The sequence below is a fragment of the Drosophila serrata genome, unplaced genomic scaffold, assembly GCF_035046125.1.
Source record: "Drosophila serrata isolate PLE 108 unplaced genomic scaffold, ASM3504612v1 contig_184, whole genome shotgun sequence".
Taxonomy (NCBI): domain Eukaryota; kingdom Metazoa; phylum Arthropoda; class Insecta; order Diptera; family Drosophilidae; genus Drosophila; species Drosophila serrata.
Window position 1 is genome coordinate 8,244,137 of NW_028257082.1, and position 18,323 is coordinate 8,262,459.

Sequence of the window (18,323 nt, forward strand, 5' to 3'; positions counted from 1 at the left end):
GATTATTTAATAATTTATTATAATAATAGCAATATTGCTCTATTCCAATTTTATTTTCAGTTAAATATTTTTTAAATACAAACAGTTATTTTAACCGATAGTTTCGTATCACTTGCGTGACTGCCTATCGATTAGCAACGAGTATCGGGAATTCTAGTGGCGGCATTTTGTGTACACATTGTTTTCGTTTTTGTTTTGCAATCCGGCGAAGTTTATGTTCTGATTTCAGTCCTTTAATGAATTCCCAGAATGCCGAACAGTGTCAAAAAGACCGAGGCCACGCGGAGCAATAGCTCGACGCCCAGGAGGCCGCGGAAGCGAAGACGCGGTGAGCGCCAGAGCCTGGATTCGCAGGTGGATGAAGACGCCAAGGAGATTGACCGCCGGCTGCGAAAGGTGGCCAGAGATAACTCCATCAGCAGCGAGGACATGCACAAGGTGGTGCGGAGCGTTGTGCGCAATGATCACGTCCTGGCCTTGGTCACCCTGAAAGCGGAAGATGAGCTGGCGCGCGAGAAGAAGCTGGAGCCGGCCGATCAGCACAAACGGGGAGCCATCATTATTACGGACACTCCGTCTGTTCCAAAGCTGACTCGAGCCAAAGCCAGGGAACTGAACTGCACGTCGGGCATCGCGCTAGCCCCCCTTAACGAAACGCAAACAGATGCGGATGGCATAGAAGCTCTGATACGCGAGGACTTGCATTCCGACGAGGATGATGAGGAGTACACCTTCAAAGAGGATGATTTTCATGTAATTTTAAATACGAATGTACTTTCAAGTATTTAACCCAACTTTAACCCCCAGTCCGATGATGATCCCAACACTACGGCCTCGGATTTCGACTCGAATCCCTGCACACCACAAACTCCAATCACTGCGGCCGAAGAATCGCCGGTTAAATTTTCCGAAGATGGTTGCTTCAAGCTACCATTCGATAAGAATGTGATGGACAATGAAGACCTCCGTATAGCCACGAGAACGCGTTCCAAGCTTTGTCTGCAGGAGACTACCATTGAGGATTTGCAATCGGAATTCGTGCCGCCCGACTTGGAGCCCACCGATTTGATGGAAAACGAGATGACCGCCACCGATGCGGACTGGTGGCAGTTCCTTAATGACTTCACAAAGCCCTTAAGTGAGTATTTAATTTGAAAGTTTTATAAAGCGACTATAAACTTGCATTTCTTGCAGACAAAACACTTTTGGGCGATGACGATGATCCCATCAACGATCCGGAGTACGTGGCCGCTGATCATTTGGATTCTGAGTACGAGAATGCTGAGGAGCTGCGCGATGTCAATATATCCAAAAAGGAGTTGACTGATCTGGTTTCTGAAATATTCGCTGGCTTGCTGCAGGAGGGAGTTTCCCTAGAATCCGTGGAACTTGAGACTCCACAAAAATTCATCGAAAGCGCCAATGTCTCATTGAATCCAATTGATCAAGTGACTCGGCAAATCGATTTCGATGGTCAGGCTCTGATAAATAATCATCAGGAGGAGCTGCAGACCTTTCAGTCAAATGACTTAGCGACACCATGCAATGTTGGCAACATGGGAATGGAAGTGATGCCGGTTCCCGTGGCAGTCATGCAGCAGAGCCATCTGGAGATGGGTCCGGGTGGAACGCCCTGTAAAGTGGTGAACATACCAACCCATGCTTTGAGTGTGCCTCCCGAACTTATAGCCGTTCCAATGCCAGGACAACCTAACTGCTTCCAGCTCGCCAAAGTTGTAAATAATGATTCTACGCTCTTCAATGCTTCCTTAATAACTGATCCAATCCCGGATGCCACCTTCGAGCCAATCCAAGCCCCGACACCAAACAAAAATAATGCAGATCGTTACAAGAAACCATATGACACAAACTTCACGTGGGAATACATTTCTGTAAAAAAGCATGTTTACGCCGAGTATGAAGAACAGTTTGAGAATCTGCGATACGTTCAGCCAGTTAACAATCATCACCTGACCCGGAGCAGGGGATTCACTCAATCCCAGCATGATATGCTACAGCAACAGCTGAGGATTCACACTCAGTTATTAACCCAGAGCTATTTGCAAACCTACTCGCATCCCACCCTGTACCACATGGCCGCGAAGCCCAGAGAAATGCTGGAGGAACTTTATCAAAAGGCTAACAGAGACGCTAGTTTTAACTGCTGTAACTTGAAAGAAGCCGTCCAATTGGTCAGGCAGTGGGAGCACGATCTGTGCAGTAAGGAGTTTGAGGCGGAAAACACGAAGATGATGGAGTTCATCAACAAGGAAACGGATTTAACGTGAGTTCAAAAATTTTCCTCTGTGGGGTATCACAACTTTGTAACTATCTTCTATTTCCTTACCTAGCGACGGCCACACGCGACAAGTGCCAAGGCTAGCCCCTCGTATCATGGATCTCATGCTGGACAGTCGAGTTTTTATATATCCGCAGTACTTGCCACGCATGGCTTTCCAGCCTAAACTGAATCAGGTCACAGCCTATGCCCCATCCGAGTATTATCTCTTTGCCATGGGTCTGGAGAAGCACATGACGGCCATAAGAAATATAAAGAGACCTCTGCGAAAGGGCGCCGATCCTATACGCATGGCCTGCAGGCGAATGGCAAAGGATACCATTTGTGGGAAGACACCCCGTCGAATATTCATAAAGATCACCGAACTTCGCGGACTGGAGCAGTACAATCCTGTGAAATATTTCTTCGATCACGACCGAGCGCCGCCCATGAGTAACAACATTCTTTGGAGCTTCGAAGGCGGGCTGGTAAAGACGCCTCGAGAACGTTACCAGGAGCTTCCCAGCGGCTGGAAATACTACATTCAGGTGAGAAATATGTTCAATTTACTTAGTTAACATTTTAATTAGCGTTGAAAAAGCGGGAAAATCTCAAGGGAAAATACGTGGGGAAAGGAGACTATTAAGGTTAGCTTAGTTAGTGGCCCACCCGATCTCTGGGAATAAGACGCAGTTCGGATCCGTGCTTCAGGAAAACATTTCCAGCCGTTTGCTGAGGACTGATGCCAATACCGTCGTCTGTGATGATGGCACTCGTCTCAGCCGGCACTTTGAACTCCTCCGAGGCGAATTTCAACACGGCCGTAAAGGGAGTTCCCTCCGGCACGCTGAGCACCTTGAAGGGCAACTTGGGGTCCGAAGTTAGTGTGATTTTGAAGGTTACTTTGCTCATGTTGGAATGTGCAGACGTGGTCAGTTTTCGATTCTCCTGGATTTGAGGGGTTCCCGCAGTATTTTACGCACGGAATCCTTAGGCCTAGTGGGAATGCAGAAAAAACATTCAAATAAGTTCGGTTTCAGGATATTTTGAATATTATTTTATTTAAAAACAAAAAAAATATGTTGTGGCTCTTACTTTTAGAGCAGTCAAATAAACGATAGACAGCTAACAAGCTATCGGCTGTGATGGATGAAATTTCGATTGTTGTACCTAAATTGGGTACCAAATTATGATTTCCTTAACTATTTTGGCAGTATCATTTTTTTGAACACAGTTATACATTTATTCATCTACTAATTATACTGAAAGCTAATCAATGAAACCATAAAATAAAACCGTAAATTGTTGCTCCTTTCTACCACTGCCAATCGCTGGCTATCGAGTAATAATCTCAGAACACTATCGATAGTTGCTTACGTTTGCTTCTCCCACCACTGTGTGTTTATAAATCGCGGAAAATTTTCAATTGCGAACTTTTTGCAGAAAACCTGGGACGATAAGCCCAGCCGACGCCACTGCAAAGTAGGAAAAGCTTCCTCGGACGCCAGTGCCTCATATTTGGAGTTTGTGCGCGAGGCGGTCGGTGAGGATTTACCACTGCCCGAGAATCTGGGCCAGGCTGCGGTTCCCGATGGCAGCGCCGCTGGTTCGGAGCTACCAAATGACTGCAACCCGAAGAAAAACGCAGCGAAGAATAAGTCTCACGCGAAGGAACAGCCCGCGCACCTCACCATCAACGTCAATTATGTCTTTGGAGGTGGTGCGGACACAGGCAGCCTAAACGCAGTCGCCGGGGTCTCGGTGCCTTTTGTGTCTGGCGGAAGTTTGGCGGACAATGTACTAAATATCAATCGCAACCTCTACACAAGTGCCGAGTGCAGTGGCCTCTTGGCCTTGCCTCCTCTTCCACCTCCGTTGGATGACGATGCTCCGCCAGCCATAAATTTCAGGGTAGATGAGCGCACTCACACGCTGCGGATCAGCGAATTAGAACACTCTGTGGAGGACATACAGCCGGATCTGTCGCCCTCGGAGGATATCAGCGAAACCCTCTTAGGTAGAAGCTCTCAAAGAAGGGCGCGGTACCAAATTTTTAAGCCAAAGGTTCAATCCTCCAATAAATCGCGTAGGGGATCAACGCCAAGCCGCAGTCGCTACCACAAATTGCGTGAACGTTTGCGACATAAACTTCGCAAGCGTTGCACTTCTCTGATCACGTCCTACGGATCCTACCTGAAGAAGCGTAGGGATAGATTTATAAACTGCGCGCCCGTACATCACGTGCACAGACGTTTTCTGGCCCTCGAACTGTACACCCAACTGCTAGTCGACTTAAGGATGTTCTGCAGCACCAACAAGCCGCCGACAGCAGCTCAGCCTAAGAGATCACGAGCCGATGATGAGGCGGCCAAGATCAGGAAGGCAAATCGTCAGGAGGAGATATTACGGCAAATGTTGCAGCCGGATTCACCAGAGGAGCGTAATCGCAAGGATGCCAGTGAGTATATGTCGTGATTCATTAGCCCAACTTATTTCTTATGTTGTCAACCCTTTTTGTACAGTTTTCGCGTTGAATTTCTACGACAAGGTGGAGGAGGCACTGTTGAATGCAGATCGACTGGAGGATTGCAGGAAGTTTAACAGTCTTTTGCAGAACTTTGATCCAAAGCTGGAGAAAGTCTCTGATCTATATCTCGTAAGACTTGCTGCTTATCGGTATCGGTTGGTTTTGATTTACAAATATTTGTCCATTTACAAACAGAAAGTAGAACAGATCCTGCTGCCGGATCTCCCCGAGCTGGCTGAGGTCTTCCTCAATTTTCTGCTACCTGCGGAGGCGGCCGAGATTGGGAAATTCTTCCAGCACTTTATGATCAGCAATGCCGCCAACTTTATCAACAAGCTGAATATTTACTTTGGCAAGCAGCCCGCCCAGATCCGAAAGATCTATGCCTGCCTCAGCGAACTGGCGGAGCTGCCGAATGTGAGCATGAAAAAGGTTGAGAACAAGATAATGCCCTTGCTCAAGGGTAATCAGTTTTTGTGCGATTGGTTTGTGCAGCAATTTCCCCAGGGCAAGCCCCCCAAAAGGTGAGTAAAGCTACGAAGCACTTCTCTTGCGTAGCCACTACAATATTTTCTCTTTAGAATCCTTTCTCCTGTGGAGACCATAAACCTGCATGATGTGCAGAACAACACCACCGGCGAATATACGGAAATGATTCAGGAGTTTATTGATGCCCCGGCTCCCAGTAAACCAGGTTGCCACATAAAGTACATCAATGGTCGGATCTTCTACGGTGCCAAGATTCTTTTGCCTGCCAAGCTTTCTTTTATGGCCGCCAGTATATACAACGAACAATCCCACGATATGCCATCCGTGTCCAGCGAGTCGCTGACCTGCGCCCATGGTATTCGCGCCCAGGGGGAGAAGTTGCTCAGCATGGCTGCAAATGCAGATAGCGACGATGCTGCGGATCGAAGCGAGGAGGATGATGCCAGTCGCGCCTTGGTTATTGATACAACGGGCGATGAGCAGAATAGCTGCTCATCCATTGAGATGTGCGACGAGGCGGGTCTGAGGGCCCATGCAATTCGATTAAATGCCAGTTTATATACCAATTCTAGCTTTAGTAATGCAGCCACCAGTACGCCCAACGTGGGCCACTCTCACGGTCATCATCATCCAAATGCCAAGAAAACTGCCATTAACTTTGGGGAAATGTCACCGCGCAAGCAGTCGGCGCTTAATAACTCTGGCTTAAGTCCTCTGCTAGCCATGGCCAATAACTCTCCGCATGTGGACAAGCGGAAGTCGCCCGTCAAGAAGGTGCGATCCCCTCAAAGCCGCCAACGCGCCAATAACCAACCGATGGTGGTTATCCACGAGTCGAAGCCTTCCTCCTCGCCAGCCATTGAGTGCGCCAAGCGCTTGCGCACGCTGATCGATCAGGAAAGTGCTCGGGATGCGGCGGACACGAAGGCGGGAATAAGGATTATTGCGCAGGCCAAGCAGCATGCGCCAACACCATCACCGCGAAGCAGTCCTGCCGCTGAAACCAAAGTCGAAGTGGAAAGCCAGGAGGAGAATGGGGAGCCTGTCTTTACACCTCTCAAAATGGACCTAGATCAATCTGAGGAGGAGGAGCTGGAGCCATTGCGAGTGAGTGGCGGCAATACGCCGCAGCACGTGATAACCACACAGTTTGATAGCGATGAGGACTGCAAGCTAGATGTGGTAGCTACGCTGGCCCGGTGCAGTCCAACCGGAGATCAACCAACGACAGCCTCTGCGGCTAGCACATCAAAAGACGAGTCTACTAGCTTCCACTCGGCTCCCTTTACCCGGGAAGAGGACAAGGTTATCCTCATCGAGATGAAACTAGGGGCGCGCGATCGAGAACAGCTTATCCGGCGAATATGCGCCAAGCTACTGCATCGTAGCATTGGCGAGATACGGGGAAGGCATCAGTTTCTCATGGATTTTCTGTCCAAACTGCAGGGAAAGTAAATGTTTTCTTTACCTGTCTATTAATACAAATTAAACTGATGGTAATAACTTAATTGTACATAAACCTGGTAAGAAGATTTATTAATTCGTTTATCTTCATTTTATTATACTTGAAAGTATTCTTTAATTTAGTTTAAGCTCAAAAGTGTATTTTATAACGAAGGCTTAGGGAAACCCATATTTTTTAAGGGACATACCGTAGTTTCAATGAAACCTTTCATCGCCCAACTGAGTTAAAAAAGTTGGAATGTTTGATTTATTACTTAAGAAATTCTAGGTGCTCAGTCACGTAAGTTTGTTCAATGGAAACAGTGAAAGTATCGTGTTCACAAAAAACTATTAAAACCATTTAAAGTTTCTGAAAATAATTATTTATTCTAAGAACTGTGTACATATAAAATATTAAAAGTTTTCAATAACGTTGAAAAGGAATTAGTGTTACTACTTTTTTTGTGAGATCACGTAGCTCGTATCTATAACTTCAAAACGTATCATTTGGTATCCGAATTGCGGAGCGAAACGAACGAAAACTGTTACTATTCCAAATTCCCTAAACATGCAGGAGGGCTCTTTGGATACGCCGCGGTCCGGCTTCTTCTTTTGTGTGATGGGCGTGGTCTCGGCCATTACCTTCTCCACTTTGGGAGCCGCCTATGGCACTGCGAAGGCTTCTGTTGGTATCTCATCGATGGCGGTCAAGCATCCACAGCTCATAATGAAGGCGATCGTGCCTGTGGTTATGGCTGGCATTATTGCCATTTATGGCCTGGTCATTTCTGTCCTGCTGGCTGGCTCTCTGCAACATCATATGAGTGCCTTCAAGGGATTCCTGAATCTAAGCGCTGGACTGGCTGTGGGTGTTTCTGGAATGGCGGCTGGAATCGCTATTGGTGTGATTGGCGAGGCTGGAGTCCGAGGAACTGCCCAGCAGCCGAAACTCTTTGTTGCGGTCATATTGATATTGATATTTGCTGAGGTATTGGGACTATATGGTCTCATCGTGGCTATTTACTTGTTTACCAAGACATAGATCTGTTGTTCATAAAGATGTTTCTTCTTTTCTAACTTGTTTTGGAAGACCTTTTTATCAGCATTCCTCATCAATCTTTCATTTGTTTACTCAGCTGTAAGGTCTCTAATAGTTTCAGTTGTTTCATGTTTCAATTCAGTCTTCTTCGAAACACCATTGGATTCACTTCTTACCCAAGATGCATCTGCAGTTATTCCTCATCTTAATAGTTTGTCTTCTTGTTTTCCAAGTCGAAGCTGAGCAACTAATAGAAAATGGCAATGCAACTGATATCCCAAAAAATGTCACTAAAAAAAGACGCATTCGAATGCTACGAAAGTTGCATAAAAACCAAGAGGAGGATAAGGGAATGATGCGTATAGTCATACACAAGGTTCAATCTGGAGATCCCTACTACAAGGTGTTTGATGGAGACGAAGGGGCAGCTCGGGGATTCACCAATAAGATATGGAATCGTCTTCTGAACCGCTACAGCACTATGCAGATATAATTTATTAATCTTAATTATATTTAAATATACTTAAAATTTAATTAAGTAACTATAATAAAGCTAGAATTGAAGATGGATTCCTCTTCGTGTTCTGCGCCTTTAGTGTGCAGGCAGGCGCTCGATCTGGTGGTGAAGACCTCCGGCTCGCAGTGAGAAAGAACCTCTTCGTCCTGCACAGAGTCCTTGACCATGGTAAATGTTCCCACGGCTATCTTGCAATGGGCATCGTTCTTGCAGCCCGAGTCACTGGCCCAACTCTCACAACCGCAGGGCAGCGCCTCGTCCGCCGGCAGATGCTGGGGTGCCACCCCGCTGACCACTCGCTCCTCTGCCGTGGCATGCTGTTGTCCCCGGGCCTGACAGCGCCTCCAACTCCGAACCAGAGCCCGGAAACAGCACAGACCAATGCAGACATCGGAGGTTCCCTTGAGGAGCAGAAAAAACTCCGGCATAAAGGATGGATTGATCACAGCATATACCACAATATTCAGGGATAACTGAAGAGCATTTAGCGTTATGCAGATCACCTCCAACTGTTCCATAAAAGACTCATCAACCTTGTTGGTATCGCCGCCAAAGATCAGGTTCAGCGAGCTCTTTCTGGAAGTCATATGAGCTGGGAGTTCTCCAACTAAGTACAAGGTTATCACAATCACAATGCTAATGGTTAGTTTCATTTGGTGCTAAATAGGTAAAGTTATTACTATATATTTGAAAATTAAATGATTTTAATATCAAAAAGTCACCTTATATCGCTTTGCTGTCGTGCGATTATCTCCAGTACCGGCATTGCACAGTCGACTCTGCTTTGTCCATTTGCGAAAGGCTATAATAATTGCCGTGTTGCCGATTAGCAGGAATATGGCCGGCAAGAGGGCCAAAAGGGCAAAGGTGAACCAGTTTTGAACCTTGTAGAAACTGTGGGGAGTTAGAGATCATAAATCATAGAGATCTTTCCCCTCGAAACTCTCCCATTACTCACTTGGAGTAGTAAAAGTCCGTGACATAACAGTTTCCATCACTACCCAGATAGAAAACGAAAAAATATGGCATATTAACCACTATGGAAATGCTGATGGCCATGCCGATCATGTATCGAGCCACCTTGCGTCGGCAAAAGCGAGGCGCTCCTCCATTGTTCCTCCCGAAGCTGGACAGATAGCTAAATCGGTCCAGGCTCAGGCAGGCCAGGATCAGGTTCGCCGCTCCCGTACTGATGCCAAAGAGTGGCGTCTGCCACTGATAGTCATAGGCATTCCAGACGGGATCCATGTAGAAGTAGCTCCGCGACAGAGCGGTCATTGTGATCAGCAGGCAGGAGATGCAGTCCATGCAGGATAGAGCAGCTAGATAGCTAAAGGCAGACGGTGTCATCTTGGGTCTCATGAAGACCACGGCATTGATGAAGTTCGTGCAGAGACCGAAGGCGGACAGCGTGGGAATGGCCAGGCCGTAAAGGACAAAGATACCGACCGTTGGTGGTCGTCGCTGGAAGATGCACATGTCGCTGTGCTCCATGAACTCCTCCTGACCCATCTGCCAACCCGGTAGCCTGGTGAAATTCACGGCGTACCTGATGGATGGAGCGAATCGATGACTATCCATGTTGTTCACTGTCTGACTGGAGAGGATGATTTGGCAGCGACTGCTGGACACGTCTATCTAATTGTTGCAAATTCACGATAAGATTATCTAACGCTAACGGACGCATAAATGTTAATTTGTACGCAATCAATGATAAGGCCGCCACGCAAACCCACCTCAACATCGTCCTCTATCTCCGCGGATTGCCAGCCCTCTCGCCCAGGTCTGTCTGTAGGTATATCTGCGATACCATATAACATAGTATATGGTCCGACATCCTAGAATTCTCATTTTTTTGTTGCATACCTAACCGGGCACTGCAAATTTACGATCAAGTAGAAATGATTTCGAATAATGGATACCTTTGGGAGACAACTTAGAAGGGAGTAAGTTTGGATATTAAAGTTGGAAAAGAAAGAAAAAATAATAATATTTTTTTCCTATATACTATACCTTAGCTTATTTATGATTCATAGTTTATTTAAAATATTAAATACCTTTAGTTTCCGCTAATCTAAACAGTATTACCACAGGATTATGCCTTTCGAAAATCCCAAATAATTCATTGGTATCCTGCATTCCATAGATAAACATTTTCCGATTTGGAGATTTAGATGTATTTAGAAGTATTTTTATTTACTTTTGGGTACTCGTATTGTGTGACTGTGTAGGTGATGTGCCCAAAGCCGTTTGTTTGATTTATTTGTGTTTGTCCCTTTGTTTGGCTTGGTTCAATAAATTATAGATTACATTCGGTCGGGGTCTCTGTGTGTGTGTCTGTGTACTCGTAAATGTAAGTATATAGCTGATGCATACACAGCTTACACCGACTCCTCCAGATACAGTTTCAGATTCAGGTTCAGATTCATGGTGACTTTTGCAGACTTAAAAATAGAGTTTCATTAGTTTAGTTTTCTTGTTCGAGAGTAGTTTTTTTTTATTTGGAAGATTTCGCTGGCTCTCGAGCGATATCGTATGGTATCGTATATATCTCTAGGTGAATATCGTATCTTTTAAGTAATTCACATCGATATTTCGTAGATATAAATATAATGTATATGTGTATATATATCTATTTGTTTTCTTTTTCCGTTTGTACTAAGTTAATATGCAATAAAAATACATACGTATGAGACTTTGGTTTAAAAAAGTGACCTTGAAAATCATCAAAATTACATAAATATGCTTTGTAAAAATGTCGACACTAAACCAAACTTTTTGCCGCGTTAAAGTCCTAACAATATGCAATTTCAATATGTATATAGTTCGATAATAAAAATTAATTTGTTTTCCTCAAATTGTAATATTTTCAATATTGGAACAGACTTGAAAAATGTTTGACTCCTTTCTTCCTCGTTCATTTATTTGCCATAAAATTCATTAAAGTAATTCAGACACACACATATACATCTATAGATATATGTTTAATTAAGTATTACATTTAATTGTTGTTAAAAGTACGAGCAAATTTCATCCTCACTTCCGGAAATCCCGTAGTACTCGGATTTCCGGTTTGAACCTTAAGTGCTACTCATCGTGGTTGTGAAATGCACTCATCGCGAGCACTTTTGATCTACTTTGGTTGGCTTAGTTTACGTTTTGATTTTAAATTGGAGAGAGTTAAATTAAACGTTTTAAATGCTTCGAGTTCGGAGTTACACAATTTGATGTATTTAATATTTAATATCGAATTTACTAGTTCAAACTACGATTAAGCTTTACCAATTCACGTTTAAATGATGGCTAAGTTACTCTGTTGTGCCCAACGCAGTTAGCTTGGCTACACACTCCCATTAATCCTCGTTATCATCGTTTTTATTTTTATTTTTAATTTAATATAATTGTTCTATAAATATTTTTGTAGCCTCGTTTGGCGTGAATTCTGTTAAGGTTTCTTCTATGAGAGAAAGATAGCTACGAGAGGCACAAAAGCTTAGCTCGGCTGGCGCTAATTTGGAAATCGGTCTAGGCTATATACGTTGACTATAGTTTCACATGCTTATAGTAGATTGTCTTTTCCCATAGTTAAACAGTAGTTGTTGTTAGCAGCTAGGTTCCTGTCAAGGTACTAAAGTTTCCTTCATCGCAAGAACCATTTGACGCCTCGATTGGGAGCGAACGGCTCTTCGGTTTTTTTGTTTTGTTTTTTTAGCTTTAGTTTTACAGTTATACAGTTTTAGTTTTTAGTTTTACAGTTTTACAGTATTATAGTATTACAGTTTTAGTGTTAAGTATCATCTAAGCTTAACTTATTGCTATGCAATTTGTTAGTTATGGTACATTGAGACTCTATGCCAGCTATATATATAGACGTGCTATATATACGTGTGTTTTGTAATGCTTTTTTCGAAATAAAATGTAAAATTAAATTACACGCACACTCACATATATGTATATATATATATTTAATTTTTATGGAATTTAAAAAACACTCGTTCTATGATATCTTTTTCTGCCTAAGTATTGAATACGATTAACCGAGAATTAAGTGATCTGCTAAGCTTATTAATGTCTCCCTCATCGGCGAACTCACCTAAACGCGTTTTCGATTTGATCATAATGCCGGGGCTAGCACTACAATCGAATGACGTTTGAACCTGGCCCAAAAAACTCCTAAATCCTTCCTTATCCTTTCCTAGGGGAAGTCTTGTCAACTTTCCCGCCACATTTAACTATTAAAGTCGATTAATTTTCTACACAAAAGACACTCAGATGTTGGCTAAAAAGTTAACTTCCAAATGGAAAATGGAAAATGGAAAATGGGAGAAATGGAAAATACAATTGTTTAAAGCTTGCTGAAGTTAATATATTGTGGAAAGACAGCATCGATCAGAGTTCTACGCAGACTATGCAATTATTCGCTATGGTTACTTTGAAATGATGATTTTTATTGCTTTCCTTTGGCTTGAGGTGAGTGGTGGGTGAGACTTGATCCTTGAACAGTATTCGAATAATCCACAACTAAGGTTCTGTTTCACAGTTTCTAGCACTTACAATTAACTCAAAACTTAACAATTCAATAAATATACATACATAGATACAAGTAATATGCAAAAATCAAACAGAAAACTTAACAACAAAGGCTAATTGTATACATAACAAGATGTCTTTTTCGCATTGCAAAGTAGTTAGTAATCAATATCAAAATAGACTAAAAGGACACAACTCGCAGCATGGAAACTAGATCCGATTAAAAGATCTATGGACCAAAAACATATTCGGAATTCATGTAGGAGAAGCCAACGAATTCCGACTGATCCAGGTTCATCATGAACACCTTGTCCGTGGGCGTCAAGTCTGTTTTCTCTGATGTGAACTGCTTGTCAAAATTGGACACATCCTTGCGGTGTTTCTGATCGAATATTGATAATAAAATCAATGTTAATCTAATAAATAATATATAACTTATGGTTACTTACAATCTTCGGTTTAAATGGGGGCTGGACTTCGCGGTTTTCTATTTTCTCCCAATCGATGCGCCGGAAGAAGGGATGCAAACGCACATCCTCCTCGCCAGAGGAACCGCAGCCCAAACGCTTATTTGGCTGCTTGGTTAGGAACTGTAAGAATATTTTATTAATATCTAAATATTTGAAATAAATTATAAAGTTATACTTACGCCCTTGCAGGCCTCTTTGGCCTCCTTGCTCAGGCTCTTCGGATAGGATACATTGTGATCGGTGATGGCTGCAAATAGCTCCTCCTCATCCTCGCCATCGAATGGCGGCTGGCCCACTAACATTTCGTAAAGCAAGACTCCATAGGCCCACCAGTCCACCGATTTGCCATAAGGTTGATACAGAATGATCTGGCAACAAATAAATATTTAAATTGGTTTATTTTCGATCTGGAAACTATAATTCATATATCTTAACCCACCTCAGGAGCTATGTAGTCCGGGGTGCCGCAGAAGGTCTTTGTGGTCTTGTCACCTACAATATTTTCCTTGCACATGCCAAAGTCCGCTATCTTCACATGGCCATCCGCATCCAGCAGGACGTTATCCAGCTTGAGATCCCGATACAGGATACCCTTGCTGTGCAGGAAGAAAAGTCCTGCGGCTATTTCAGCGGCATAGAATCTTTAGATTAAAATAATATCATAATTAATAGCAATAATATAGGTTTAAAAACTCTAAAAAATACTCACACAGCCACTGGTTCCTTGAACTTGCCAAACTGTTGGATTTGGAACATCAAATCACCGCCATTCACATACTCCATCACAAAGAACAAACGGTCCTGGAAAGTAGGTATTCTTCACTCTAGATTCTTTGATCGTCTTCCTTATACCCTCGACTCACCATAGTCTGAAAGCAGGAGTGCAATTGGACCAGGAAAGGTGGCTTTTCGCCCAGTGCCAGGACTCGTTTTTCGATCATGGTGCATTCGACATCGTCGTCCTGGATGATCACATCCTTCTTGAGTATCTTGATGGCATACAGCTCTTCGCTGCCCTTACGCTCGGCAAGTAAGACCTTTAAAACGGGGTTAATTTTTGAGATTTAAAATACCTTAAATTAAAAACTAACCTTGCCAAATGAACCCTTTCCCAGAACTTTAATGAAATTAAAGTCCGTGGCCCGGATCATGTCCTTTTTGGACGAGGAGTGCGTATTGGTGTCGCTGCGCATCACCAGCGGCTTCTTTTGCGACGGCTTCTGCTTGAGCTTCAGCAGATCCTGCTGGTCATCCGCACATGGCACATTGTAGTATTCGCCCTCCTCCTGAGTGAGCAGCTTGAACCAGCCGTTGGTGGGGTTCTTGATGATCTCCGAAATGCCAAAGGATAAGGCGCCCATGAAGTCATTGCGCGAGGTGCGGTCCCAGTCCCAAACCTCTATCAGGATGCGTCGATCCTTGTCCTCGGGCTTGAGGTCACTTGAAGAAGGTTTAAAGTAATTTTAATTTATAATAAATAATAACTTAACTCACTAGCTGATGGTCTCATTCCAAACAGGATTCAGGCAAGCCTTGATGGTGCGAGTCTTCTTCTTCGACTGATCCTTGTCATCTGGAATCAGCTTGACTTTCACATAGGGATCACTTAGTCCGTTGGGGTCCATGGGTATGAGATTGCGACCCTCCTTGACTGTAAAGAACAGGACAATAGAGATTGTAGTGAAAGCATAAGCAGTCAATTAAAGCCCATCTGAGGTGAGTGGAAATCCCTAACTCACAACACAAAGCAGCCATGGAAATTACGCAAAATATAAAGCATTGTGTCCTGGAGGACATCCCATCCATCCAGCCATCCTTGCATACTGCCATCCTGCCATCCTACACTCCTTTGTTCTGCAACTGCATTCCCAGTTTAGTATTCATTATGTGGCATTTGCGGCTAACGAAGGAGAACGAATACGGAGAATTTCCTTAAGCGCGCATAATGAATTAATGCAAATCGTAAGCAATTTTCCCCAGGAGCCCAAAGGACCTGCAACTTTTCTGCTGCAGGAAACGAAACGAAACGAGATGAGACGAGAGGCGGCCAATGGAAGGCCAAAGAAATACAAAGGCGCAAAGACTGTTGCGAAGATGTAACATTTTAAGCGCGTTGCTTGGGAAACTTTGCGGCTTCCCGGGGCATAATTTTTGTTCACTCGCCTTCGTTTTTTTTTATACATTCTGTAAACTTTTCGCCTGAATCAGTGTGGCTCACATAGCTTGATTTAAAACACAAGTGGCCTGTTGGAACGTATTATTTAGCTAAATAATTTTGAAATTTAAAGGATACATATTATTTAATAATTCTAACCAAAATCTAAAGAGATGACCCTTTCAAATAAAAGCTTTTATATTTAAATTTAATATGGAAACCTAGGTAGCTACTTATTCTAAAGACAGTGCTGGCATCACTGCCCCACATTGTCGAGCCCCAAGGCGCGCGCACAGAGTAAAAAAAGAAACAAAATAAAGAACTTAGACCATAATTGGTAACAATGCTTAAGCGGCTTTAAATTGTATTCGCCCGACTTTGGGGGCCACTTACTCTGGACTGTTAAGAGATTCTCCTTGACATTGATCTCCAGATTAATGCGGCCACGTCGCTCCGTGTGATCGCATCCGCAAAGACTGGGCACATTCTCCTTGCAGCGGGCATGAACGTTCATGTCACATGCTAAACGGGTTGAAAAAGTGTTTAAACTGGGCTTTAAATTCAATTTTTTCTTGGGCTCTTTGGTAAAAGGGACTTTTAAGAGGGGATTTGAGAGCTATATAGGTTAGTGGGATTGACGAGGGGCATGAGTTGGGTGTTGAAACGTGAAACAGTAAACGGACTCACACGGGTACAGTCTCGCACACAAACCGGACACTCACACACACACACACAGACGCACAGAGCAAAGTGAAGTACTGTACTTACCTTGTCGGATGTTGATAACTAACGTTTACCTGTGGGCAATGCAGGCGATTAATCCGCTGCTGGCAATTCAATTGGTAAATAAAGCAACCTTCCCACCCACTCATCAAAACCTCCATCTTTCTGACCTTTTTTCCCCCCCATTTTAATGACTTGACAGCGGAAATTGACAAACTGTTGCTTGGTGGAAGAGTGGAAGGACCTGCACGGCTTCTGAATCTGACAAGTGGCAAGCGTTCGATTGGAAATTATTTGCTGAAATCAAATTGCGATTCATTTTCATGCAATACGTTTTGTTTTCAATTAAAGCGCTTTGCCATCGTCATTATCATCATCATCATCAGCATCAGCGTCAACGACCATCATCGAGCATCAATGGGCATCATCCTGTTTGCCCTGATTGCTTCTGTTTCCTTTCACATATCCGCTTTCCCCGACTATTGTTCTTCTTCTCTCCTTTTCGCCACATTCTGCTTTGGTCAAGTGTAAAATTACTTTTGGTTCCAGGCCCGGTCTTAATTTCACTCAGGCGAACGTTGCGTATACGTAATGGCCAGCCCTCGCTACGTATGCGTGATATTTAAGTTACGTTGGTCAGCACAGAATGTGCAAAAATGTGTATACAAAGGCAAAAAAAAGGGGTTTTCCTTTGAAAAAAAAAACACACACACACATACAGAAAAAAGAAAGAAAAACTACGGAGAAAACAAATACACATAATGTGGCCTCCACTTTCAACAGTATTCCTTTCATTCATATGTATTTCTCTCTGCCTGTGTGTATTTATATTCCCCATTCCATTTGGCATACATCAACAGATATTTTTGCAGTTTTGTGGATTTGGGAAAAGTTTTACTTGCATAGTTCCACAAAAATTCGAAAAGCAGCATCTGTGGTGAGTTTACACCACCTTTCAACTTTATTTATTCTGCGGTAAGCTTAAACCAACCTTTAACCTTATTTAATAGGATTTTAAGGGATTTTAATCATAAGCTTTCAATAACTATAGAACTTCTTTTATTTAACTTCGTCAGCGTATTCAGCAATCGATTATACTAGACTATTAAAGTATAACAAAATATGTTTTACTAAATATTTATTATTTGGGTATTTCAATGCTCTGTTCGAGGACTCAAAGATTTTCCAAAAAATAACTTAGAGGGTAGTATAAGAAAAGCCACAGATTTTGTTTATTAAAATGAACTTGGCCAAAAGGCAACAGACATTTAATAGAGCCAGTTAGTGTCCCCATAAAAAGGTAAACAAGGGACTACCAAAACGCAAATATTGGTATATCTAATAGACATTTCGAATTAACAAACATTTATTAAGTAGCTCCACATGCACTACGTTCTACATTTAACGTGAAAATTAACAAGTTTTTAAGACTGTCAACAGCAAATGAAAAGAAAAGGAAAATGCTGGGCAAACGAAAAAGGGGCAAGCGGGTAAAAAGCGGACGGAAACTTGTCAGCGAAACAACAAACAATTCGCACAAGTGTGCACAACACTCGCACACACACACACACACACACACCTCCCGCACTCAACACAAACACAACGACAAGTGCACACTTGAGCGGGAACAAAGCGCTGCTAATTGTAAATTGCAACAATCTAAAAACTCTGCGGCATCGCCGCCAAAAATGCAAATGAGCGAGGACATATAAGCCACAGCACCGCAAATAATACAACCGCAGAGAGCGCAGAGTGTGAGAGAGTATGGGTATTTAAGGACTATATAGGACTATATATATGTACTCGTAGGAGACTTTACCTCGACACTTGAGACCCTTGTGCGTGATGCCGTGCAAAAGAGACCCACAGTGATCGCAAAACATCGGCGACAGGAAGGCGACATTCTGCCATTTGTGGGGCATTTGATGCGCCTGCCCGATATCAAATTGGAAGAGAAAACTAATGGAAAATTAACGCAGGGCATAGGTATAGCATAAAGGTATAAAAGCGGGTTTGCTAATTAGCTAAAATATATTACGAACAAGAAACGAGTTTAAAAACGATTAAACAATGAGACACGAAATGGGCGACAATATGCGAGGAGTGCTTAAACATTTATTTCATTAAAATTAAACTAATGTTTCTACATGGA

The 18,323-nt window shown here is 43.1% G+C and overlaps 6 protein-coding genes across 48 annotated transcripts in view; 3 read left to right on the forward strand and 3 right to left on the reverse strand.

Moving 5' to 3' along the window:
* Positions 1 to 8,134, forward strand: mute (gon-4 like protein muscle wasted). 2 transcript variants are annotated; one of them, XM_086828851.1, is made up of 9 exons: positions 1 to 753; positions 808 to 1,138; positions 1,195 to 2,284; positions 2,352 to 2,826; positions 3,722 to 4,736; positions 4,801 to 4,934; positions 5,001 to 5,329; positions 5,387 to 6,745; positions 8,010 to 8,134. In XM_086828851.1, the coding sequence occupies exons 1-9, from the start codon at positions 250 to 252 to the stop codon at positions 8,017 to 8,019; spliced, it is 5,247 nt and encodes a 1,748-aa protein (XP_086684977.1). In that variant the 5' UTR covers positions 1 to 249; the 3' UTR covers positions 8,020 to 8,134. The 2 variants fall into 2 exon arrangements, with proteins under 2 accessions (XP_086684977.1, XP_020799449.2); XM_020943790.2 differs by lacking the exon at positions 8,010 to 8,134 and having other exon boundaries at positions 5,387 to 7,177.
* Ufm1 (Ubiquitin-fold modifier 1) lies at positions 2,839 to 3,622 on the reverse strand. The gene is made up of 2 exons (XM_020943802.2): positions 3,374 to 3,622; positions 2,839 to 3,274 (listed from the first exon to the last, which is right to left on the reverse strand). Exon 2 carries the CDS (start codon positions 3,188 to 3,190, stop codon positions 2,936 to 2,938), a length of 255 nt encoding a protein of 84 aa, XP_020799461.1. The 5' UTR covers positions 3,191 to 3,274; positions 3,374 to 3,622; the 3' UTR covers positions 2,839 to 2,935.
* On the forward strand, positions 7,306 to 7,814 carry Vha16-4 (Vacuolar H[+] ATPase 16kD subunit 4). Its single transcript, XM_020946699.2, has one exon. It carries the CDS (start codon positions 7,306 to 7,308, stop codon positions 7,777 to 7,779), a length of 474 nt encoding a protein of 157 aa, XP_020802358.1. The 3' UTR covers positions 7,780 to 7,814.
* Positions 7,958 to 8,346, forward strand: LOC110181679 (uncharacterized). Its single transcript, XM_020949521.2, has one exon. The coding sequence runs from the start codon at positions 7,958 to 7,960 to the stop codon at positions 8,267 to 8,269; it is 312 nt and encodes a 103-aa protein (XP_020805180.2). The 3' UTR covers positions 8,270 to 8,346.
* On the reverse strand, positions 8,241 to 10,461 carry LOC110181350 (putative G protein-coupled receptor sqr-1). Its single transcript, XM_086828894.1, has 3 exons — positions 9,252 to 10,461; positions 9,016 to 9,187; positions 8,241 to 8,952 (listed from the first exon to the last, which is right to left on the reverse strand). The coding sequence occupies exons 1-3, from the start codon at positions 9,872 to 9,874 to the stop codon at positions 8,311 to 8,313; spliced, it is 1,437 nt and encodes a 478-aa protein (XP_086685020.1). The 5' UTR covers positions 9,875 to 10,461; the 3' UTR covers positions 8,241 to 8,310.
* The window catches only part of Pkc53E (Protein C kinase 53E), a 26,277-nt gene continuing 18,408 nt past the window's right edge, over positions 10,455 to 18,323 (reverse strand). For 19 of the 42 annotated variants that reach the window (XM_086828871.1, XM_086828866.1, XM_086828860.1 and 16 more), the window contains 9 exons: positions 15,842 to 15,970; positions 14,788 to 14,944; positions 14,385 to 14,733; positions 14,157 to 14,330; positions 14,003 to 14,094; positions 13,733 to 13,934; positions 13,473 to 13,661; positions 13,273 to 13,413; positions 10,455 to 13,205 (listed from right to left, as the gene is read on the reverse strand). In XM_086828871.1, the coding sequence (XP_086684997.1) occupies positions 13,053 to 13,205; positions 13,273 to 13,413; positions 13,473 to 13,661; positions 13,733 to 13,934; positions 14,003 to 14,094; positions 14,157 to 14,330; positions 14,385 to 14,733; positions 14,788 to 14,944; positions 15,842 to 15,970 (1,586 nt within the window). In that variant the 3' untranslated portion in view covers positions 10,455 to 13,052. Of the gene's footprint in view, positions 13,206 to 13,272; positions 13,414 to 13,472; positions 13,662 to 13,732; positions 13,935 to 14,002; positions 14,095 to 14,156; positions 14,331 to 14,384; positions 14,734 to 14,787; positions 14,945 to 15,841; positions 15,971 to 17,990; positions 18,131 to 18,323 lie in introns of all 42 variants that reach the window. The other 23 variants (XM_086828892.1, XM_086828891.1, XM_086828884.1 and 20 more) reach the window with 2 other exon arrangements.

Excerpts from the sequence above, each read along its gene's own strand:
- Vha16-4 (XM_020946699.2), top strand. The coding sequence starts at position 7,306 with ATGCAGGAGGGCTCTTTGGATACGCCGCGGTCCGGCTTCTTCTTTTGT.
- LOC110181350 (XM_086828894.1), bottom strand. The coding sequence starts at position 9,874 with ATGGATAGTCATCGATTCGCTCCATCCATCAGGTACGCCGTGAATTTC. Across the intron at positions 9,188-9,251 it reads ACGGACTTTTACTACTCCAA|TTTCTACAAGGTTCAAAACT; the intron begins GTGAGTAATGGG and ends AACTCCCCACAG. Across the intron at positions 8,953-9,015 it reads CGACAGCAAAGCGATATAAG|CACCAAATGAAACTAACCAT; the intron begins GTGACTTTTTGA and ends TTACCTATTTAG.
- LOC110181679 (XM_020949521.2), top strand. The coding sequence starts at position 7,958 with ATGCATCTGCAGTTATTCCTCATCTTAATAGTTTGTCTTCTTGTTTTC.
- Ufm1 (XM_020943802.2), bottom strand. The coding sequence starts at position 3,190 with ATGAGCAAAGTAACCTTCAAAATCACACTAACTTCGGACCCCAAGTTG.
- mute (XM_086828851.1), top strand. The coding sequence starts at position 250 with ATGCCGAACAGTGTCAAAAAGACCGAGGCCACGCGGAGCAATAGCTCG. Across the intron at positions 754-807 it reads TCAAAGAGGATGATTTTCAT|TCCGATGATGATCCCAACAC; the intron begins GTAATTTTAAAT and ends TTTAACCCCCAG. Across the intron at positions 5,330-5,386 it reads CAGGGCAAGCCCCCCAAAAG|AATCCTTTCTCCTGTGGAGA; the intron begins GTGAGTAAAGCT and ends TTTTCTCTTTAG.